This window comes from Anolis carolinensis, chromosome 4 (genome assembly GCF_035594765.1).
Source record: "Anolis carolinensis isolate JA03-04 chromosome 4, rAnoCar3.1.pri, whole genome shotgun sequence".
Taxonomy (NCBI): domain Eukaryota; kingdom Metazoa; phylum Chordata; class Lepidosauria; order Squamata; family Dactyloidae; genus Anolis; species Anolis carolinensis.
The window spans coordinates 251,304,796-251,329,755 of record NC_085844.1 but is presented as its reverse complement, the minus strand read 5'-3'; the positions used below and the strand labels follow the sequence as shown (position 1 = coordinate 251,329,755).

The 24,960-nt window shown below is 42.6% G+C and overlaps 1 protein-coding gene across 1 annotated transcript in view; it reads right to left on the bottom strand.

Annotated features, from left to right (window-relative positions):
- The window catches only part of LOC100559291 (BPI fold-containing family B member 4), a 38,124-nt gene extending 13,526 nt beyond the window's left edge, over positions 1-24,598 (bottom strand). The window contains exons 1-11 of the mRNA XM_062979789.1: positions 24,484-24,598; positions 23,241-23,529; positions 19,466-19,573; positions 18,053-18,202; positions 17,779-17,842; positions 17,310-17,370; positions 14,841-14,875; positions 3,946-4,490; positions 1,720-1,824; positions 679-822; positions 346-406 (exon numbers count right to left, since the gene is read on the bottom strand). Of these exons, the coding sequence (XP_062835859.1) occupies positions 346-406; positions 679-822; positions 1,720-1,824; positions 3,946-4,490; positions 14,841-14,875; positions 17,310-17,370; positions 17,779-17,842; positions 18,053-18,202; positions 19,466-19,573; positions 23,241-23,529; positions 24,484-24,598 (1,677 nt within the window). The remainder of the gene's footprint in view (positions 1-345; positions 407-678; positions 823-1,719; positions 1,825-3,945; positions 4,491-14,840; positions 14,876-17,309; positions 17,371-17,778; positions 17,843-18,052; positions 18,203-19,465; positions 19,574-23,240; positions 23,530-24,483) is intronic.
- Positions 24,599-24,960: the final 362 nt, after the last annotated feature.

Genomic DNA, 24,960 nt, shown 5'->3' with positions numbered 1-24,960 from the left:
ATTTGGAAGGCCGAAGCCACCTCTATCTTTTTGACACATCAGCTATTTCTCAATGTGTTTTTGAGTGCTGGATTTGGAAAACACAATACAATTGTCATGGCACACAAAATTATTTCACAAATTCAATATTTTTATCAATTCAGTTATTGCTCGGTTTTGGTTAAGGGCAATTTTGGTATTAAGGTGACTTTTTTTGAAGTGTTTTCTCTCTAAGTAAGTGTTGAATCTCTAGGTCTTCCAACATGAAGCAGAAAATAAAGAATCCTAGGGAGAACATATTAATAAAATTCACAAATAATCAAATCCTCCACAAAAGTGAGAGCCAACTGTGTTATTGTCACTTACCAGATCTGGAAGAAGCCTGTTAAGGATGCGTGCCAATAAATGGTCCACAATTGGAAGCAGGCTGGAGGCAAAAAGGAAAGAAAACAAGGAGAAGACTTTGAAAAGGAAGTCTGAGCAACCCAAAAAAAAAAACCCTACAAAAACACCCCCATCTATAACATTGCAATATATGATAAAGATGTGTGGTGGTCCAAGATGATGTTTCTTGGGACTTAATCAGTAAGACCTGGCCACCAAAAAGACCACTAGCAAGTTTGCTGTTGGAGAGGAACCCAATGGTGTTGCCAAAATCAATGTATGTATATATAATCCACAGCTGATGGTGCTGCTTACCCTCTGAGGAGTCGGATTTTGATCCCTCCAAGAAGGGTATCACAGTGGTCAATCACTAATCTGGGATATCCGGTCCCATCCATGGTCAGTCGGACAACTGCTGTGATGTTCACTTCCACCGCAATGTCGAGCAAACCCAGGAAGCTGGATTGGAAGGAGAAAGAAGCTAATTTCCCCCACACATTAATACACAATGATGAGGGATGTTGGGAGTTGCAGTACAATGACATCTCAAAGGGGAGAAGAGCAGAAGCACAAAATAAGAGGTCTTGTTGACAGATAGTCAAGTCCAGAGACATCTTCCCTTGACTAGGGCACCACTTGAACCATTCCTCTCTCTTTTTGGACTCCAGCATCCTTTCCCAAGCTTTCAACAAGCATCTCCCAATGATGCTTCCAAGAAACTTGGATTCAGTGTCCTACTGGCTCAACACAATGAGCATCTTTATATAACCTTTCTGATTAGGAGCCACTGGAAGAGCTAGTATATCAAAGTCAATTAGAAGTTGAGTGTCTCCCATTATTCCATCTCGTGCCAATGATTTTCAAAAGTTCACTCTGCATTGTGTGAGGACAGGCTTTCTCTTTTCCATTCAAATTAATTTGCCAATCCAGATATTAGAAGTTTACTGTTATGTTACACTATGAAGAACTCTGTTCTGCATGAAGTGAATCTTCTTGTATTGGAATCCACCAAGTCATTTCTGATTTATAGTGATATTAAGGCAATCGTGATTTTTCATTGGCAAGAGGTTTTGTGTTTGCCTTCTTCAGAACCCAAAGTCTCCAAGAAGTTGATATGAAAACTGGCCTTCTAGACTGCTACCCAACACTCTAACCACTATGCCATACTGGATCCACTACAATAATGCTGCCCTAAGCTTTTTTTGGCCACATATATTCAGAGAAAGTTTTCCATTGCCTTCCTCTTAGGGTCTAAGAAAGGGATCAAAAAAGGGTAAGTGTAGAAGAGCCAAGATAAGATGCAGCCAAGGAGCTTTCTGTCCATTGCATGTTCATATCTCAGGTTGTCCTACGTACCTCTTGCCATTGAGAGCCACCCTGGTGTACAGATCCAGGTGGACCCCGATTCCAGGTACAAGCTTCAGGTTTATCCTGGGAAGAGTCAGCTCCACAATCCGTAACCTGTAGGAAACAAGCAGATGACAGCTCATGAGCCATCTTATATGGTTCCAAAGATCCCATGGCTACCAATTGGACCCAAATCCATTTATATTGGAAATCAGAAGAGAGTTAACTATTGTCAAGTTTGATAGCCCTTCATTATTTGTACAAATCAACTCTTTGTTCTGTTTCTTAACTGTAGTAGAATATTAGCACATAACTTTCAAGCACATGGACAATTGCACATTTCTGGAGTTGGTTCCTCTAAATGATAAATATTTGATGGTTTCAAAATATAATTTCCAATGTCTACATGTCAAGTTGTGTCTCTACTTTCAAGTCTCTTTTGCCACCCACTCTTTCACAGTCTTCACAATGAAATGAGCATATCCGCTGCACAGCAGTGTTTTATGTGTGTGTGTATATGTGTATATACATACACACACACACACTGTATATATATATATATATATATATATATATATATATATATATATATATATACACACACCATAGATAGATAGATAGATGATAGATGATAGATAGATAGATAGATAGATAGATAGATAGATAGATAGATAGATAGATAGCTTTATAATAATACTTCTGTAACCACAGGATCCTTTTCTGCTGTTTCATGTACCCATGCCCAAATGACTGTTCTAACAATTAAACGGGTCCCCCAGGGAATTAAATTATATGTTTTCCCAGACATTACTACAAAGTCACCCTGTATTATCTTGGAAATTCCAAGACAAGAGAAATTACCTCTCTAAGAATTTCTAGATGCCCTAAAGTGACTCAATAGCATGCATGGGCAAACTTCAGCCCTCCAAAACACCTGAAGGGCCGAAGTTTGCCCATGCCTGCTCTATTGTATCCTGGGCCCAGAAATCAGTTAATTTAAGTTCATTAATACTCATTGTTTCAGGTAACCACAGCCTGAATGAGAATGCATCTCATAATGGATATGGGGATTTTACTATATTACACATGTGTATGAAACCAACAATCTTCCAGACTGTAACTGCCCTGGGTGTCTTTTCCACTCCCATCTCTGTTTTGAAGCTGAGGCTTCTCAAACAACCTGCAGGATTGTGATGTGTTGATTGAATGAAATTGTATGATTGATATATGATTGGGGTTTGGTGAAGACTGAAGATGCCCTCCTAAGAAGATTGAGGCCTACAATGACATTAAAAGGCTGATGAAGTAAAATGACTAAAGTTCTGACATGACCAGAGACAATGATTCTTTAAGTCAAGGAAGTCAACCACAATTGTCCCTTATGTTAAGAAGTAAAACCAATATCTGTCCAGAACTGATGAAGTGTCAGCATATTTTAGCTGGATAATAAGTTAATCAATTTAGAACATCTACTGCAAAAAATGTACATAGAGAGACCCCTTTCTCCCTGAAAAATGTGTCAGACCATTCTGGATACCATTCTGAACAGCCGCCTTGTCAGAGCGATTTGCTAGGCACACACGCAGCAGAAGTCGCTGACGAGAAAACACTAGATAAATAATGACGTTGGAGTCTTCAGTTCTCTATCAAAAGTTTTACTCACTAACTGAATACACAGTTCTCACACAGGCACAGACGGGAAGGAAAAACAAAGAAGAAACAAAGAAGAAAAAAATAAGATAGGAAGCAGAGGGCAATTTATCCCAGACTCTGCTGTCTGATGCAATCCAAGTTTGCAGGCACTTAACCCTTTACACACTGGCATAGTAAACAGTACACAGTGCATGATGCAATCTCCAGCACACATTGCACCACCATGACTCAATTACATTTAAACAACTCTATATACAATCATTCCTACTTTAACACGCCTCCTCTCAAGAAGCTGATCAACGTAATCAAGATGGTAAGAATCTTGATGGATGGATGGATGGATGGATGAATGATGAATGAATCTTAGAGTATACGTGAATGTTTCTCCTTTTTTGTCTGTGTAATCAATATAGATATTATAAAACCCAGTACTAGAGTCTGTGTGCCTACTTCTTTACCTGAAAGTGCCTAATGCAATCTATCCTACCAAAAATGGAATAAAAGAACATTTTTTAAGGTTCAAAAAGTATTCATGACAGGATAATTGTCACAAAGATTTAAAAAAAAAAAAACAAGCCTTACCCTGTGAGCCCTTGGACCGTGGAAAGTAGACCTCCTTCTCCAAGGATGCCCAGGATGCCGCCTCCACCCAGGAGGCCTCCATTGCCCAGTAGACCTCCATTCCCAAGGAGACCACCACCACCACCAAGTATCCCTGCAGTGCCAAGCAGACCTCCATCACCCAACAGGCCTCCTGGCCCCAGCAGCCCACCAGCACCAGGACCTCCACCATTGCCACCAGCAGCACCTGGAGCTCTGTAGCCCCCCAGCCTCTGAGCCCCACCACCACCACCCCCTCCTGCCCCTCCAAGCAAGCCCCCAGTGAGGCCACCAAGCAGTCCTCCCCCTCCTCCCCCAAGTAAGCCCCCTGTAAGACCTCCTAGCAGACCTCCTCCTCCTCCACCACCACCACCACCACCACCACCAAGGAGGCCTCCTAGTAGACCACCATCACCACCACCATCACCACCACCTCCGATTGGCAGATCTGTCATGGCTCCTTGGAGGGCATTGCTTTGGGCCATGGAGTTGGAGACAGCTGCAAAAGTCAAGCAAAGGAAATGAGTTCATTAGGAAGCAGAACAAGACAACCTCAGCAATGCATCTCTAGTGGAATTCTTTCCAGAAGAGCCTGCTGGGTTAAGGCCCATTGGTTTTTGGGCCTCATCACACTACTCCTTTATGCTATGTTATTCCACTTGAACTCTGCATCAGCAGGTCTCAGGACGGTTGCTAATTTCTGCGCCCTTGAGCATTTCCACTTTAAGAATATCTCTGGTCCATGTTTTCATCCACATTAAGGATGCCATTGCCATCTCCTCTACCCAGTTCCTCACTACACAATTGCTTTGTCTACTTTAAAAAATGGCATCCATAATAGTGCTATGATGATACCATGGTATGATATGTCGTATTATAATATTATGACAATATAATGGCAAAGGGATTGTGAGGGATAGGGGTGTGCAATTCAACCAAACACCATGCCATTTTCAATGTCCGGATTTTGGTGGCCCCCCTGATCTATTTTTCAGTAGCCTCCCAAATTCAGGCAGACAAGATTCCATTTTTCAATCCAGCAACCAAAAGATCAATTTTCTCTTTGGGAAAATCTGGCAATGGGGAAACTTCCAAGGCTTCCCTTGTCATTTTTAGGTCATTAATCTTAAGAAAACCACTTTTTTTGGTGGGGGGGGGGGGGTTCCTTTGCTCTAATATTTTTCATATAGACCTTGGTTAAGGCATCAGACTTAAGAAACCACCTTTTCTGGGATCGTTTGCTCTCAACATCTTTTCAATGAAGCTGAGTTAAGGCACCCTTTTTAAACACTTATTGCAGTGGGAGACACACCACCTGAAGGAGCATGAGCCATTATTAAAAAAAGATTTAAATTACCTGCTCATTTTATTGCGGCTTTAGAAATGGCAATATACCTCTACCCCACATTTGAAGCTTGTGTCAGTGAGAATTTAGATCACGAGTGGACTGGAGCACAATCTGTCTCTCTCCGAAGCCTGCTCGCAACCAGAGCCGTTCTTATTTTTTAGAGTAGGCAATCAGAATTTTGGCACCCCCCCTCCCAAATTTTGGCACACACACCCCAAACCGGGGGGGGGGGGGCTGAGCAGCAGCAGGGAGGGGAGGGGTCTGCAAAGCACCGAGGAACGAGAAGGAAGGCGTTCCTTGGTGCTTTGCAGACCAGAGAAGCAGGCACCATTTCTCTGGTCTGCAAAGCTCCAAGAAACGGCTTCCTTCTCGCCAGGAAGCCATTTCTCGGCGCTTTGCAGACCAGAGAAGCAGGCGCCGCTTCTCTGGTCTGCAAAGCGCAGAACGCCTTCCTGGTGGAGCCAGGATTTGCCCGTGGCACCCCCAACAAGATGGCACCACAGGAAAATGCCTATTTTGCCTGGCAGGTGAACTGCCCCTGCTCGCAACAGAAAAATGGAGGTCCAGTTTGGTTAAAAGACATGTCACGTCTTCCTTCTGTTCTGAAGAGTTCAACAGGCAGGGCTCACAGGGAAACCTCCCTGCAGGGGTGCAGGTTGCTTCTCCGTGTTCCACATGTAGCCAAATGAAACCAAAAGTAGTCATGGTTGGCTGCCACATGGTCTGTTGCTGCTGAAAAAATGGTGGTGCCGCCATGCTATTATGGCTGGCCAAAAGAGCCGAAACAGCTGGAGCCTGTTTTGAAAAACGGATCTGTGCACAGCCCTGCTTGAGCACCAGAAGTGGTTGGGAGGCCTCTCTGCTAGAGATTTTCTTGGGAATCCCTTGGGAGAGATAACCTGGGCATACCCAAATAGAGCCCACAAAAGGATTATTGTGATGATGATGATGATGACGATGATGATGATGATGATGATGCCTTTCTCCCAGAGTGGGACCCTAGACAATTTCCAAAATCAATCACAGAAGAAAGCACAAAGAGGAATCCATCCAGGTTATTGAATTATTGCACAAAACGTGGGTGATTCATGGATTATTTCCAGTGTGGGGCAGAAAAATGTATAGTAGAGTCTCACTTATCCAACATAAGCAGGCCGGCAGAACATTGGATAAGTGAAAAATTTTGGATAATAAGGAGGGATTAAGAAAAAAGCCTATTAAACATAAAATTATATTATAATTTTACAAATTAAGCACCAAAACATCATGTTTTACAACTAATTGACAGAAAAAGCAGTTCAATACACAGTGATGTTATGTACTAATTACTGTATTTACGAATTTAGCACCAAAACATTGCAACATTTACTACAAAAACATTGACTACTAAAAGGCAGACTGCATTGGATAATACATAACACTGGATAAGTGAAGCTTGGATAAGTGAGACTCTACTGTATTTTCAATGCCCTGGCAACACCACAATACCTGGAGCGCAATGCTGTTGTGCGATAAGACTGAAACTAAAGAGGAACTAATGTATTTCTATGAGAGTACAACAGAACAGTGTGCTAATCCCCCTGGTCTTTATTTATTTGTTGTTCATAGCTTATGACAAATGTATCACAGGGGTTTCTTGGCCAGATTTCTTCAGAGTAGGTTTTCCATCACTGCTTTCCTTTAACACGAAGTGAGAGGGACATGCCCAACATTACTCAATGGATTGCCATGGATAAGAGAGTATTTGAACCTTATCTCCCAAAGTCGTTGTTCACTGCTAAGGTAATCCTGGAAGATGACCACCCAACTTTGATCTAAAAACCTCTACAGAAGGAGAACTCATCACCTTCTGTCAATAGTCCTTTCAAAGCCCTATTTCCATTGGCTTACCATTGTGTAAGACACCTTTGTTGACCCTGATGACAACATCTGTCGGGAGAAGCTGCTGGCTCAGTGATGGAGAAAGCCAACCACAGAAGAAGACAATGCACCAAACTGCTAACATCTTAGTTCTGGCCAAACCTGTTGAGATAAGATGCGATTCTATAAAACTTTCTCCTGGGTAAAAGGAAGATGAAGGTGGAGATAGGAACAGCATCAATAGCAACACGAAAATAATCAATAATGAATATCAAGAGGAAAGTAATTAGCTAATAGTGGAGATTCCCCTGAGATTAATGTTTATCAGAACTTTGAAGGAGCTACCAAAGATGTTGACCCCTAGCCTGCAGAACTATCCAAGGGGCTGAGTCTTAGGTTCAGCATCTTAGATAATGTCTGTAAAGTTCAGACTAAAACACAGAGATACAGTAGGGTCCATGGTGTTTGCTCATCTCTGAAGAACCATCTCTGTTTTAGTGGAGTCTCTCTTTCTAAAATCAATTGAGAAATTTGGATTCCGCCCGGCCCGCTCAAATCAATAAGTGTGGTTGGAGTGGCCTATGGCCACCTGGTCCTCTCACCTCTTTCTGACTCTGGAAATAAAGAGGTGGCAAGAGCCATTTATATGAGTGGCCAACATGGGGAGGACCCAAACAAGATGCCAAGGACATTAAGATAATGGATTTGCCGTCATCATGGCCGTGGTGTTGTTCTTAAGTGGGTTGTTTTCCATATCATTTCATAAACTTTGGGAAGATTGTTGAGCAAGAGGTATCAAATGGACTTGAGGTTCCAGAATGCTGACAATATCTCTTTCTGGACATTATTTGGCAGGAAGGATGAAGTATGTGCCTGGCAAAGATCAGCCTTTCTTCGGAAGGAGGCTCAGATCCAATAGCTTATTTAATCTCATGAACAATGCAGGCAAGAAGATATCACTTTTCAAGACTTATCTAAATGGACCTGATTATGGAGATCAAGAATAGATTTGCTCTGCTCAGGATTCGGAATTGTCCTCCCAATGCTCTGTTAACAAGAGTTTCTGTGTTCTCAAATAATATACTGTGTCCAGGTTGGTTCATCAAGGGCTCTGCTATGGCTGATTTCTCTGGTTGAGTGAGTCTGCAGTGCCTTTCATGTGCCTGGGCAATTCTGTGTTTGGTGGTCCCTTGTCCACAGCTGCATGGTATATGGTAGACTCCTGCAGAGGTGAGAGGATCCCTCTTGTCCTTCGCTGCTCAACCACTTAGAATCATAGAATCATAGAATAGTAGAGTTGGAAGAGACCACATGGGCCATCCAGTCCAACCCCCTGCTAAGAAGCAGGAAATCGCATTCAAAGCACCCCCGACAGATGGCCATCCAGCCTCTGCTTAAAAGCCTCCAAAGAAGGAGCCTCCACCACGGCCCCGGGGAGAGAGTTCCACTGTCGAACAGCTCTCACAGTGAGGAAGTTCTTCCTGATGTTCAGGTGGAATCTCCTTTCCTGTAGTTTGAACAACTATCAATGTTTGAACAACTATCAACAACAATGTAGTTTGAACACTTCAACAACTATCATGTCAGACTACACAGAGAAGGCATTGAAATCCACAAGCATGTGGACAACTTCAACAGAAAGGAGGAAACCATGAAAATGAACAAAATCTGGCTACCAGTATTAAAAAACTCAAAAATCAGAATAGTAAATAAGAAGCAACACTCTGTAAACAGAGGAGTTCCAGACATGAATCAACCAGGGGTAGCTAACGGCTCTGAACAAAGGATGCCCCCAGGCAGGAAGAAGTCGAGAGAAGAAGCCATTCAATGCTATTAAGGTGATTAACTACAACATTCACGCTGGCCTCCAACTGACAAGAGTTCTTCTCTCACTCTGGACTTTCCACAGATATATATAAACCTTCCTTGCTTAGTTTCTCCACACCTCACAACCTCTGAGGATGCTTGCCATAGATGTGGGCGAAACGTCAGGAGAGAATACTTCTGGAACATGGCCATACAGCCCGGAAAACATATAACAACCTGTGATCCCAGCCATGAAAGCCTTCGACAGCACATGTTTCTCCATGCCTCACAACCTCTGAGGATGCCTGCCATAGATGTGGGCAAAACGTCAGGAGAGAATACTTCTGGAACATAGCCAGACAGCCCTGAAAACATACAACAACCTTCGACAATCCCTTTAGGGAATTTCTTTGTGGCTATTTTCTTGTCTGAATATCATTGTAGATGACTACATGCATGAAGACATATCATTGTAGAGGTGTAAATGCATGAAGACACTTCATATCTCAATCTGATACAACATACGAAGCAAAGACAAGGTGTCTAACAAGAAAATATTGCAAGTTCCAAAATGTACTATTGATATGGAACTACATGGTGGCTTGCTACCTATGTTAGCAAATGAAATGATATTACAAAATCACTGCCAGGTCTTAAGTGCACCTTGTTCACCTGGTATCTGATCCTTTAAAGGTCTACTTCTGAACTGTTCTGGCCATTGAGAGACCAGCCGTGAAATGACACCTAGATCCAATGCAAGGAGTTTGGTGACGGTAAAAAGATTTAAGTAATGAGATGAAATACAGCTTTGTCCAGATAAATACTGGATTTTGGGGATTTTTCTGTCCTTTACTGTAGGAAAGCATTTTCTGAAGCATCCACCACATTGATAATGCAGCTGAAGAGGTGCCCATTTTCACACATCTGGATTTTGTTCACAGCCAAGATCTTTTCACAATTGATGCAAAGATTAGCTTCAACCGCAGGCTACACCAGGTCTCAATGGGACCTTTGTTTGGACAAACCGAACAGCTAATACCCCATTCAGATAAACTCTGCAGCTAATCCCCGGTTTAAACAAGGATCCTTGCACAACTATAAGGGTTGTCTTTCTAAAACAAAGGGAATGTCAACACTCATCAGCTCAATTGCTCCTGATACAAAGGGGGAAATGGTATAACTTCTCCTTTGTACAACCTCCCCCAGACTCGTAGGTGCTGATTTTAATTCCATGTGTCCATGAATTTAAAAAGAACCAATGGTTCATGTTATAGTATGAGAAGAAAGCGCATAGTACTTTATTGTTTACATATATTTTTTAAAATATCAAGAACAGATCGTTTTGTCCATGCCGCACTCTCCAAAATTTGGCTATGATTCTGCAGCCTGTTTGCATAGTGGAAATCTACACCTATGTAATTAAATGGGGCTTGCTCTTTACCAGTCATTTTCGGAAAGTCAACATTGTGGGACCAGGGATGCATCTACACTGGAGAATGAATGCAGTTTAACTTCACTTTAACTACCATGGCTCAATGCTATAGAATTCTGGGATTTGTTGTTTGGTATCACCAGAATTCTTTGGCAAGGAAAGCTAAAGGCCTTGTAAATCTACAATTCCCAGGAGCATGGTATATGACCTCCTCATCACACTAGAATTTGGATCTACTTTAAATCCACTTCAGGGAGGGGCCTTTAAACAGATCAGCCAGACAGGTCCTGATTTAAAGTGTATCCATGCTCTAGTGTGAACTGGCCTTGGTTTCTCCCTGTGGCTCTGGACTGCAGATATGCTTTCCTGGGCACTTGCCACAGCATGAAAGAGGACAATAACATCACTCCCAGGAACTTCCTAAGGATCTCTGTGAGGGTCCTGAAGATGACTATGGAAAATCATTCAGGAAAAGGAAAATAGCAGGACCAGTCTCTTTAGTGTTGCTGAAATGGCCATTTGGGAGGCGGTCTTTCATGCTGAAAAGGTGTGTTTCACTTGGATATTATAATGGGTATGTAAAGAGCTAATAACAACTGAAGCCCAATTTGGAAAGATGCAGACCACCAAAGACCTTTTACTTTTCTTTCTTTCTTCTTCTTCACTTTAAAGGGTAGCACAACTTGGTTTAGAATATATGCGACAGAGGCTTAGATGTTGGAAGAACAACAACAAGTTTATTCAGGCACAGTGCTTAGTGGTTACAATTTTGTTTCTCACTTAGAGGTATTCTTATTAACAGTTACAATACTAGAATGAGATGAATCAACTCTCTAAAGTATCACTTCTTTTACTTAAAGTAGTAAAAACTTCTTCCTCTGCCACTTTTAAACCGTTACTTCAATGGATCTCTGTGAGTCCAGCTGGGATTGGTTCCCAAAGTCTGAACTTGGACTATCCAGTGACTTCAAACCACAGTCACCCCTGTGATATACTATCACAGATTCTCTGTGCCTTTCCAGGACACAGACTACATTAAATAAGTCGCCAAACTTATTTAAAACCAACTAAAAATGAACAATTGAGTCTCCTTGATCCCATCAACCTGGAATCAATCTTCCCTGTGCCTCATCAGAGCACAGACTTACTGACTTTTTAAAACTCTGCACTTCTTCCCCTAAATGGCAGTTGGCTCCGCCTACTTCTCCATGGCAACCAGCCTCTGAGTGCTGAGATGCAATAATTGTAATACTTACCCTTTTAATACATAAAAACACAATTAAACATAACATCTGTAAACCAAAATTCGTATTTCATTACAGGGTACATGCTGGAAATCCATGGTTTGACTCAAGATCTCAGCCTGTGGCATTTTCTGTCTGACATTTTACAGTTGGCCCTTCAACTCCACAGGTTTGAATTCTTCAAATTTGATTATTTTCAGATAAAACTAAGATGTTCTCCCTAGGAATCACTAGGTTTTACAGTGCTATTTGTGACATTACAGAAGACCTTGGCCATAAAATCTCACTGGAGGCCTCAGAGTTTCCTGTAGAGGATGTTTTCTCTAGTAACCTCTAGGTCTTCCAGTGCAATTCTGTTAGATAGAAATGGCACAGCATTTCTAATATTGGAAAAAATACTGTTTGTTGAACATGTGGTAGAATGATAGCACCTAAGTATAACTGTGAATGTCATGATGCAATGCCTAAGGGGGTCTGGTAATGGATGAGTCATAACCATGTGAGGGTGATTGCAAAGGGGTTGCATCAGCCAGTGTCCCTTACTAATAACCTATCAGCAGGTGGGATGAAAGAATCCATCTTTCTCTCTCCTGTGTAACTCAGTGTGAATATCTGCCTATGTGGTATGTGACTATTTGATTACTCTAATTGTTTGCAAGTACAAAGAAAGTGGATCTCCATATCCTGATTGTATATTTGTACATATTGCAATGTTGAAGATTACACACTGGATATTTTGGATGAAACCTGAATCTATGACTTTACTAAACAGTGTGTAGATAAGGTCAGGAGCTAGCAGTTGGATTCTGCTGATAGACTGCTTGAAACATGTTTTTGCTGTGAAAGGACTCTGCTGTATTTTGCTCACTTCTGAGATACTTGCTATCCAGCTTGCAGCAGCTCAGGAAGGTCATGATTTGGAAACTATAAATCACTTCACATATCAGCAAATCCCATGACAAATTCTTGGGGAAGGTGACTACAGAGTCATATCGGAGAACTTGGGGATTCTTCAAGAAAACAACCTCTCTAGGAAACTCTAGGTTCTCCGGTGTAATTTTGGGGGAAGTTGACCATGTAGTCATGATGGAAATCCCAGGGATTCCTAAAGAAATGTTCTCTCAGGTTAAAAAAAAACAGGGGTTTTTATGGATTTTCCTCACTTTTTGGGATGGTCCTGCACCTTTAATCCTTAACTTGAGCTGACCACATATGGGGCAACACATGCTGAGATTGGAAATGTTTAAAAGGTATTATGTTTATCATGTTTATGTTTTGATTGCCGTTTATCTGTTTTAGGCATTGAATGCTTGCCATTTCTGTTCTTCTTTGGAAACCGCCCTGAGTCTCTTTGAGGAAAGAGGGTGAGTTAGGAATAAAGAGTAAATATTATTATTATTAAAGTAGAGGAAAACATATACAGACACAGTTAATGCTGGGAAATGATATATTTTATTGACTGGAGAAGAGCTGGTTGACATCCCTCCCTGGCAAGATGGAACAAAGATAAGCATTGTTTCTTCCCTGGACCAGAGCAGGTCTATGGCTCAAGGAGAAACTGAAATGAGAATACAGTTGATGTTTCTTCCATGCTTCAGACTTGGAGCCAAGATGGCAGATGAAGCAGCCAGAACGGAGATCTAGTCCACCTTGAAGCTTCTTCTGCAACAACGTGGATCCATCTATGGAAGAGTTGGACCCAGCGGTGCCACTATGTTGTTCTGTCAAACATGGCAAGGGCAAGGAAAAGAGTTAGCTCAGACCAACTAGAATACCTCAGGTTTCCATTATTATTATTATTATTATTATTATTATTATTATTATTATTATTATTATTATTGAGAACATTTACCCCAAGAGCACTCAATCCTGACCTGAGCTGGAAATAAGGGTTGCCCAACCTCAGGACTGACCAGAAATCTCTAGTTTTCAATAATAATAATAATAATTGGTTATTGGTTGTTGCTGAATTTATGTTTTTATGATATTTTATATGTTTCATATATTAATTCATTGTAACTGAAATGTATATTATGTTGATATGTTTTATTGCTGTGTTATCGGGCTTGATCCCCATGTAAGCTGCTCCAAGTCCCTTCAAGGAGATGGGGTGGGATATAAGAATAAAATTAAAGTTTTATTGTTGTTGTTTGTGTACCCAATGTAGTTAGTGTGTCTACCTTCTTTCTCTGTAAAGTGCATGTGATATACTCTGTCTCACTGTGAACACAATAAAATAACCCTTTCAATGCTTAACAAGTATTCATGTCAGAGGAGCATTGAATGTGAAAAGGGAGCCAGTTTCTCTCCAAAGGCATGGCTGCAAAAAGGCTGGTGAATTCACCAGACATGTCATGGCCAGCAATACCCTGCATTATATTTGACAGCAAATCCCTTTTCTGTAATGCGCACCTTCATTACATTATACTTGAGTAAATACAGTGTTAATGGTTTTGTTGCTGCAACTTGCAAAGACGTCCAAGACTATGGGTTGATACAGTTCGCTTCCTCTTTCCACCCCAGTCATTGCAGATTGAAGGTTTGTCCTCCACTCTGTTTTGCATCCCCTTTCTGGCCAATCCTATTCTGCCAGGTTGGAAGACACAGCTAAAACTCCCCTAAAAGATGCCCATCTAACTTCCAAAGCAGGAAAGTCCACCGCCCTTTGAGTCAATCTATTCCACAGCTGAAGTCTTCTTAATATTTAGGTGGAATCTCTTTCTGCTCCGTCACTATTCTGGCAATTGAAGCACTGATTTTTTGGACAGAAAAATGAATTCTGAGATAGAACAAATCAATTCTTGGAGAAATTTACAAAACCCTGGCTGACCACATGCTTTGAAGTCCATTTAAAGTGCCCATATTTTAACTTCTGAGATTTGAAAACAAAATACAAAATTTGGAGATAAAACCTGAACCCAGCCAGTGTCCTTTGATGGGTGGCTTCTCTATCTACCTTACCACCAAATCAGTTTATGCTGCTTAAAGCGAGAACAATATCAATTGAAAGACATACAATTGATTTAAACAGTCAAAAGACCTACTAAACACTTGAATACTGTACTTTGAAAAGTTAAAGTTTTCTAAGTGTTATGGTACAGATCATCACAGGTCAGTCTATTCAGCTGTCCCAAGCAACAGTTGGCCACCATGGAAAACACATGTAAACGAACAACTGAGGACTTACCCCAAGGGCTTGACCATCAGGATTACCCAGGGCGACTGCAACAAAACCAAGGAAAAAAGTGAGATGTGAACCTGGGCTGATGAACCACAAAGGTAGACCTTTGACGCTAATATTGTTAGCTTGACTGAGCCATACAAATGTCTTTGTCATAACATTAAGCACAGGCAGGTACCCAAGTTGAAGAAGGTTCAGCATCCAGTTTTCAAGGGGTTTCACCAACACTCTGAGCCCAGCCAATAATGGATCTGGACCCAACTTGGCACACACACCCAACATGATCAACTTTGAATCTTGGCAGGATTTGGAAGGGATTGATTCATGAGTCTGGGAGTTGTAGTTCACCCATAATCAAAGAGCACTGTGATGCCAAGCGACAATGAATCTGGACCAAACTTGGCATAATGTATCTGACGTCACCAACTTTAGATACTGGTGGGATTTGGAAGTGATTGATTCATGAGTCTGGGAGTTGTAGTTCACCCATAATCAAAGAGCACTGTGATGCCAAGCGACAATGAATCTGGACCAAACTTGGCATAATGTATCTGACGTCACCAACTTTAGATACTGGTGGGATTTGGAAGTGATTGATTCATGAGTCTGGGAGTTGTAGTTCACCCATAATCAAAGAGCACTGTGATGCCAAGCGACAATGAATCTGGACCAAACTTGGCATAATGTATCTGACGTCACCAACTTTAGATACTGGTGGGATTTGGAAGTGATTGATTCATGAGTCTGGGAGTTGTAGTTCACCCATAATCAAAGAGCACTATGATGCCAAACAACAATGGATCTGGACCAAACTTGGCATAATGTATCTAACGTCACCAACTTTAGATACTGGTGGGATTTGGAAGTGATTGATTCATGAGTCTGGGAGTTGTAGTTCACCCATAATCAAAGAGCACTGTGATGCCAAGCGACAATGGATCTGGACCAAACTTGGCATGTGTATCTAACATCGCCAACTTTAGATACTGGTGGGATTTGGAAGGGATTGATTCACAGTTTTAGGAGTTACAGTTCACTCGTAATCAAAGAGCAGTGTGAACCCAACAATAGATCTTGACCACATGTGGTATGTATAACTTGGCCTATTTTAAATACTGGCAAGGTTGGATGGGCAGTTAACACATGGGTTTGGGTGTTGTAGTTCACCCATAATAAAAGAACACTGTGAACCTATCTGACAATGAATCTCAACCAAAGTTGTCATAAATACAGGGCCAGCTTTAAATACTGGTGGGATTTGGGGGGAATTGACCTTTAGTGCTTTGAGTTATAGTTCACCCAGATCCAGACAGCACTGTGAACCCAACCTATGATGGATCTGCACCCAATCTGGTAGCCAATATGATCAACTTTGAATAATCCTGCATGAATTTGGGGAAATTGATGAAGGATTATGGGAGTTGCAATTCATTCACATCATTATAGAGTTTCTAATGAGATCAATATTAAAACCCCAAAACACACAATGACGACTTCTAATATTTATCATTCCTAAATACCTCACCCAGGCATTGCTGGGTACCCAACCTAGTATATTTTAAATAATGTATTCTTCCACATCTGAACTTCTTGGGACTAGAAATTTATCAGATTCCAGATTTTGGAATTCCTGCATTTGCATAAACATAGTGAATGAGAGATGTGGGAAAGGGGGCTAGTCACACATCCTTCTGAGTTGTTCCTCAAGGAGCCCTTGTTGGACTAGATGGCCTTTGTGGTTCCTTCCAACTCTTAAGATTCTATAATTCTAGGCTGGGACAGGAAGAATGTTCTCATAAGTTCTCAGAATGAATTTCAGAAACATCGGGTTAAATAATGGCATGTGTTCAAAGCCAACATCGTTGCTTCACGGGATGTAAACAATAAATATTTGGCCTTATTTCTGTTGGGTGCCTTCAAGTCATTTCCCATTTATGGTGATCCTAAACTGAACTTATTGTGAGGTTTTCTGGGGCTGAGTATGTAACTCACCTAAAGTCATCCAATGAGTTTCCATGACTGACTAGGGATCCAAACCCTGGTCTCCAGAGTCATAACACAAGGCTGAAACCACTCCATCACAATAACTTTACCTGTGAAATTTCCCTTGGACGAGTGTTTCTCAAGTTCTCTAGTTTGGAGGCCTGGTAGATTTTCCCACCAAAGGTTCTAGGCATCAGCGGTTACTACATTTGTGCCCATTGGCTGTGTTTCCCTTTTTTGGAAACTAAGGTCCCTTCCACACTGCCATATAATCCAGTTTCCTAATCCAGATTGTCTGCTTTGTACTGGATGATATGACAGTGTAGATGAGGTCTAGCTCAGCATAAACCAGAGGCCCATAGTTCATGGCCCATAGTTCATGGACGATCACCTTGAACATCACTGTTTTGGATTATTTTCCTGGATTTGGTCAAACACCGAGATCTTATCCAAGGTTTTTTGATTCAAGGGTTAGAGTTTGGGCCAACTTACTGTTGCCTGTGCCAAGAAGCGTGTTCACGAGATTCAGCACAAGCTCTACAGTTGGACACAGCTGCAAAAGAAGAACGTGATCAGTAGGAGGAACAGAGCTTCACGCCCCATTTAGTTGAAGGACAGCATTTGCTATCATGATGAGTTCAACTAAATCATTGAATGGGTCTATTTTAGTTTGCAGGTGAGTTGAAGTCTAAATGTTCAGAGGTTCGGTTATGGGGAGTAGCAATTAAATGGAGGCCTAAATACCTGGAGCTCTGTCTTGGTCAGTACCAAGAAGAGGTTGTCCAGCATGCATTCCTTATGGCTTGCTACAAATTGTTTTGGCAGGGAGAGAACTCAGACAGATGTTGGTAATTATCTGAAAAGTTCAGATTCTGAGCGTGGTTGATAGGGATGCCACACACTGAGAGGCTAAAAGGGGATGAACAATAACCCTGGAGAACCAAATCCCTGCAGAACTCACCACACCAGGAAGGATTTGATTCAAGGCGTTGGAGAGGAGGTCAACCACATTCCCCAGCAGGGTCCTAAGGAAGAGAAAGGGTTCATCCTTAAAAACATTGACTTCAGAAACATCCTCCTTTCTGGGCCAAGGTATGGTCCATTGACCACTCATGCAGGGGAGGGGAAATAGCATTTCTGTATAGAAAAGGGAAGGCCACTCACTCCCCTCTCCATCATTACTGAAACCACTCTCCCCAAAGCTTTTTTAAGATCTATGGATATTGGACACTCACCCAGACAAGAGCTTAATGTGAACCGGGTCGGTCAAACAGTCCTTAATCACGAGCTTGAGCGCTCCAGACTTGTCTTTCTCAATCTGAAGAGAGGCTTTGACGTCAACGTCCACAAGAATATGCAGAAGTTCAGCCAGAGGCCCAGAAGACCTGAAAGAGAAAGGGGATCGTTGCTCTAGAAGCCCAGAATTGGAATCAAGACCCCCCCAGGGCCATCCAGTCCAACCACTGTCCAAAAATCTCCAGAGACGGAAACTCCAACACTCTCCCAGGCAATCGGTTGATATTGATAGCTCTGTATGTTGCATTTTTGATTTCTCAAAAAGGTGGACTCGTGCAGATGCCTTTGGGGTTCGCTTTTGCTATTTAAAATCCAGGTTATCTGCTTTGAAATGGATTATATGGCAGTGCAGAGTCATATAATCCAGTTCAAAGCAGATAATACAGACGATCTGCTTTGATAATCTGGACTATACGGCAGTGTTGAAGGGGCCAGAGGGAGACAAAAATGCGTTGGATAATCCAGAACGTTGGATAAGTGAGTGTTGGATAAGTGAGACTCTACTGTATTACATTTATTTTACTCTATTTTTATTATTGGTACATTTATTATTATTATATTTATTATTTTACTCTATTTATTACTACATGTAGAATCATAGAATAGTAGAGTTGGAAGAGACCTCATGGGCCATCCAGTCCAACCCCCTGCCAAGAAGCAGGAAATCGCATTCATGTATTTTAATTTCCTGTATTATTATTATTATTATTATTATTATTATTATTATTATTATTATTATTATTATTCCATGTATTATTTTACGCTATTATTATTAAAAGGATACATAAGCACATTTACATTGAAGAAGATGAGAATAATGATTTGATCAGAGCTGGACAGTCTTATCTTAAATTAGAACTTTATGTAAATATTCAAAAACATTAACCTACTGATGCCTCAATTAATGCAATTTTATTGGTATTTGTTTTTATTTCTGAAATTTACCACTCTTGGCTTATACTGGAGTCAATGTTTTCCCAGTTTTTTTGTGGTGAAATTAGGTGCCTCGGCTTATATTTGGGTCGGCTTATATTTGAGCATATACAGTATGTTATTAGAGTGATATTCTGACAGTATGAATCTGCTGTTTAAACTGGAATATTCTTCCAGACTGGATTTGGAAGAGACCCTCCCAGCTTGGTCCGCTGCTGCAGAATGGACAATAAATAGCTGAAGAAGGCTGTTGGTGTTGTCATTTATACAAGCACCACAGTTGGGCTATGTCAATATCACAAGACTCGCCCCAAGTTTGTTTGTTTGGACTTAGTTGCTGCCTAAACATTCAATGACGTAGAGATAGGTAATTGTGGATCCCGAGGGAGAGGATTCCCGAACCAGGCCTTTCTGCTCACTTGGAGTTGCTCAGGATTTCCAGTCTGATGCGGAGTGTCAGCTCAAGTCCAGCACCTGGGATGGTTTTCAGCTTGAGGTCCAGTAGCTTGGCTTCCGCAATCTTCAAACTGGAAGGTGAGAGAGAGTTTGGCCAGAGTCAGAAAGGGAAACTGTGGCTGGAAGCTTTATGCACATAAATGCCTTGCTTTGAGCCGGACTCAAGGAGGTGCAGTCAGCCCTCCACTTTCACTGGGGTTAGGGGCACAGGAACCCGTGAAGGTGAAACAATGCGAATAATGGAATCACTATGTTTTTACATGAGAGAACATGGCATCTTCGGAAGTCTGTTTGAGGTAAGGCAAGTGGAGTGTATATATCCCTGTGGAGCAATGTCCAGAATGGGAGAAAGAACCCTTATCTGCTTAAAGCAAATGTGAGTGTTGCAGTTAGCAAGCTTGAATTAGCATTGAGTAGCCTGTGAATAATTCTACTCGCAAATGTGGAGGGCCGACTGCATCCTCTAGCCCAGTGGTCCCCAAACTTATTTGGCCGGCTGCCCCCTTTCCAAAACAAATATGACTCAGCACCCCCTGGAAAGGGGGCGTGGCTTAGAGGGGTGGGCGTGGCTCCTGCTCAAGAGGGCGGGGCTGAGCCTCTCCCCTATTCCAAGATGCAGGGCTGGGAGGGGGAGGGGGACGTGGATGGGGCCACAAATGGGAGGCCAGGACTGGGATAGGTGGAGTTACGAGATCTGAGGCAGGGCTGAGCTTCTATCCCTGTCCTGGACACAGGGGGCGGGGCTAGAGGAGGGGGCGGGGCCTTTTCCAAAGTGCCTGACGGGGCTGAACCTCTATACCCCGCACCCGTGTTCTAACAAGTGCCTCAGGGGAGGTAAATAGAGGCTCAGCCCTGTCTCGCGCTCTTGGGAAGAGGCCCCACCCCTGCCCCCGCCCCTAGCCCCGTCCTTTAGTCCTAAAAGGCCTCTCAGGAGAGGTATAGAGGCTCAGCCCTGTCTCGGGCTCTTGAAAGGAGGCCCCGCCCCCTTCCCTAGCTCCGCCCTCTGTGTCCCTACAAGCGCCTCAGGAGAGGTATAGATTCTCAGCCCTGTCTCGGACTCTTGGGAAGAAACCACATCCACTCCTCTGTGAAGCCTCATGGGCCTTGTAGTCCTGCTCCTAGTGCCATCGAGACAGATGAAGACGAAAACATGGGGTTTTCACCGGTTCAACAAGAGCCGGAGTCTTTCCAGCTGCCGGATGTTGATGTTTTCGCCCAAGAACCCAGTAAAACAGACCTTGGGCATTCCTCACCCCCGTTCCCTAGGAGACAGTCCTATTCTGCAGACAGGGGAGTCAGAGAACAGACTCGCAGGAGCTTACGGATTGCAGCTAAACAACAGGCTGATTAGCCATGCTTCCCTTGGGAAATTCTAAGGAGTTTCACATCTGGACAAAGTTGGGTTTCGTTTCCCGTTCTCTAGGGAAAGAGGTCGTTGGCGGGAAAACGAGACCCCAATATAGGTGCCTGGCACGTTAGAATTGTTGCGGAGTCAACAGAGCAGCTCCAGAAGCAACATCGTGTTTCCAGCCTTGTGTGGACTTCGCAAAGTCCGCAACCCCAGTTCCTTGCCTTCCGGATCAAGTATTCAAGTTTTGTCTAGCTTCGTTTTAACCATGGACCTTGTTCTTAGAATCTCTGTTTCGCCTTGTTCCTAGTCATGGACCTTGTTTAATGATTCAAGTTTGTTTCCAGCCTTGTTCTCAAGCTACCTTGGACTTCAAAGACTCTGGGCATTTTTCCCACACTATTGCTTGGCAATAGTGTGTGTTTCGGTTATTGGATTTAAAACTTTGAACTCTAATATCATTTTTTGGACAATAGATTTTTGGACTTTATTTGACCTCATTTGATAGGTCAGCTTCTGAACTATATTCTCCACTTGTTTTTATTACTTTTATATATTTACTTAATAAAGATATTAGATAGATATTGGCCTCTGTGTCTGGTTCTTGGTGCTCCGTTGCCTCGGGCGTGACATCCTCTAGCTCCGCCCCCTGTGTGTCCTAACAGGCTCCTCAGGTGCTCAGCTCTGTCTCCGGCACTTGGGAAGAGGCCCCGCCCCACGTGTCCTAATAGGTGCCATCACCGCCCCCCTGGATCTCTCCAGCGCCCACCGGGGGGTGGTAGTGCCCACTTTGGGAATCACTGTTCTAGCCCAAGAGTGATGAAAAACACGCAAGGAAATTCTTAGTTCTATCAAGACTTGTCTATAAAGGTCACTTCCCCTGGGAAGATAGGACGGAATATAAATTAAGTGTTATTATTAGTATTAGTATTACTACTAATACTACTACTACTGAGTGCCCAAACAATATCCTGGGGCTTCCAGTTTTTAATGTGGAATAAACTGGGATGGTGGAACTGGTCCATGTAGATAGCAGACCAGTTATTATTAGAGCCAGTGGCACCGTCCACACTCTGCCCATGGCTCCCAGCGGAAGCTAAAAATACCTACCCAATACATGGCATTTCAGTGCAAAAATGAATATCTTTGGTGCAGGAATGCAGCCCTCCAAGGTTCACAGAAGTGAGAGGGAAGGGAATGAGGCTTAAATGGGATACACGGCTTCAATTGTAATAAGCTACCTTGAATCCTGTGCTGGGAGGAAGGCAGGATGTTACTGTATAAGCCCATGTATAGGTCTTAGATGGACTATGTTCTCACCTTTCTTCTCTCTATTCAAACAAATTGATGGCTTCATTTTTTATAACAGGCCCCTTCTATGTTGTCTTTGTATCCCAGGGCTTGATGCCAGGTTATCTGCTTTGAACTGGATTATATGAGTCTCCACTGCCATATAATCTGGAATAAGTAGATTATCTGGGATCAAGTCCTGGGATATAAGGACAGTGTAGAAGGGGCCTTAATGGTGTATCTTACATTTTCTCAAAAGAGGGAACCACTTCCTTCCCTGAGTTGAGTGACAAAATGTAATGATCACCATTACATTTTGAATGTGATGGTGATCAGACATGGTTGGACCCTTGAGGTGATCCTAGTCCTGTCTCCTCTCTGCAGATGACCCTTGCCTTAACCACAAGTTATCTCAAAATTTATTATTTGGGCCCAAAGCCTGCTCTCAACTTATTCACGAGACCAACTTGTACATGAGTATTTTGTTCATCTGATATCATCGTTCCTCTCTCTCTTTCTCTCACTCATGAACTACAGCAAAGATTAATGACCATCTCCACTGTTTGGTTGCCTTCCCATTTCCCTTCCCCACTTCAACGCTCAGAGTCAATTATCCTAGAATTCAGAGAGACCCTCATGGTCATCCAGTCCTCTCCTCTTCTGCCACGCAGGAGGACACAATCCAAGCTCTCCCAACAAGTGAGCATCCCGCTTCTGCTACTAAAGCTCTGGATGGAGAAGGAGATGTCACCAGGCTCCCAGGCAACACTGTTGAGCAGTTCTTCCCATCACAAAGTTCTTCCAAGGTTCATGTGGAACCTCTTCTGTACCCTAGCCTACGAGATGTAACTTCAAGTCTGCTTCACTATGAAGTAGAGAAACTAAGAAACTCAATTAGTGAACTGCAAAGCTTTGTAACGGGATGCCACCAAGAGGACGCCAGTGCATATCAACATCTATTCTTGCACATCAGCACTCCCTAGCCAATGTCCCAATTTGCAGTAGGATGGCTAAGTCATTTTGTCGGCTTCCCCACATACTTTCATATATTTTATCCATGCATTGAATGTATGTCCCACCTTGTTCCCAGTATCACTTACTTCAGCAGATTCAGGAGATTTCCAAGCAGACCGTCCTTGCCTCCCAAGATTTTTCCAATCAGATTGCCCTGGCCTCCCAAGAGACCTCCAAGCAGACCTTCATTGCCTCCCAAGACACCTCCAAGTAGATTGCCCTGGCCTCCCAAGACACCTCCAAGCAGAGCTCTTCTTCGCCGCCCAAGGAGACCTCCCAGCAGACCGTTTTGTTTGTCCGAGGTGCCACCAGTTGAACTTCCTTGCTCTCCTCCTCCAAGTCCTCCCAAGAGTCCATTCATCAGCTCAGAGAGTACTGTAGAAAGTTGATACATTTTGAGTAAGAGATAGAAAGTCAACAAAGTAAAACTATGTCCCAGCATTATTCACCACCATCACTACTGTTACTCCCCTTTCCTTCCCAATGCTGTGTCATCTTTGACTAAACTGACTTTATAGGCAACCCCTTATTTATTTTATTTATTTATTTACAGTATTTATATTCCGCCCTTCTCACCCCGAAGGGGACTCAGGGCAGATTACAATGAACACATATATGGCAAACATTCAATGCCAACAGACAAACAACATACATTAGACAAACTCAGAGGCATTTTTAACATTTTTCCAGCTTCACAATTCCGGCCACAGGGGGAGCTGTTGCTTCACCGTCCAGTAGTGGCTGTACTTCCTCATTCCTTTCCTCGTGTTTTGCTGGCAGTTTTTATGGTGTTGTAAATTAGCCTCCCGCATAAAGCGTCCCTAAATTTCCCTAATTGACAGGTGCAACTGTCTTTCGGGGCTGCATAGGTCAACAGCAAGCCGGGGCTATTAATGGTTGGAGGCTTAACCCGACCCGGGCTTCGAACTCATGACCTCTCGGTCAGTAGTGATTTATAGCAGCTGGTTACTAGCCAGCTGCGCCACAGCCCGGCCCCCTTACTCCATTTTTGTCCAATGCGGTAATCTGGTTGGAATCATCAATTATATACATATGGAACAGGAGTATCTAGAAGATATGTGCAACAAGGACACAATTTCAGTGGCACAGAAGTAGACCTTGAAGCTTGAAATTGCCAAGTTAATGACACTGGCATTCCCTTGCAATGAATGATGATTAATTAGCAGCGTCCATAGTGCCAAGAAAAATATATGGATGGTTCCAGCACCAAAACATTGCAGAACCATTTCTGTGCCAAAAAAAGCACTGTTATTGTACGATATATACATATATCCCAATATAAAAATCGAAAGAGATACAAATACTGACTTCTTTCAAGTTCTTTGAGATTGATCTCGACCGACAGAGGAGTTCCTTCTTGCGCTGTGGCTTCTTGGAAGGGCAGGAGGCCGCACAAGAGAAGGACGGTCAAAATCTTGAGCATCTTGACCTGAGAAAATATGAATTTTGGAGTTGGAAAGGGACCTCAGGGCCATCTAGACAAATCCCTTCTGCCAAGCAGGAATCTACAATGCAAACCCTCCTGACAGATGGCCATCATCCAGCCTCTGCTTATGAACCTCCAGAGACGGAAGGGAGCTCCACCAAACTCCCAGGCACCAGATTCTCCTGGAGAAGACCTTGGACCCTCAAGATGTTCTTCCTAATATTCAATTGGGATTTATTTTACTGGAGTCTGACTTCATGGGGGCATCTACATTGCAGAATTAATGGAGTTTGACACCACTGTAATTGTAGTGGCACAATACTATGGAAGCTGCATTTTAATAAGGATTTTAGCCTTCT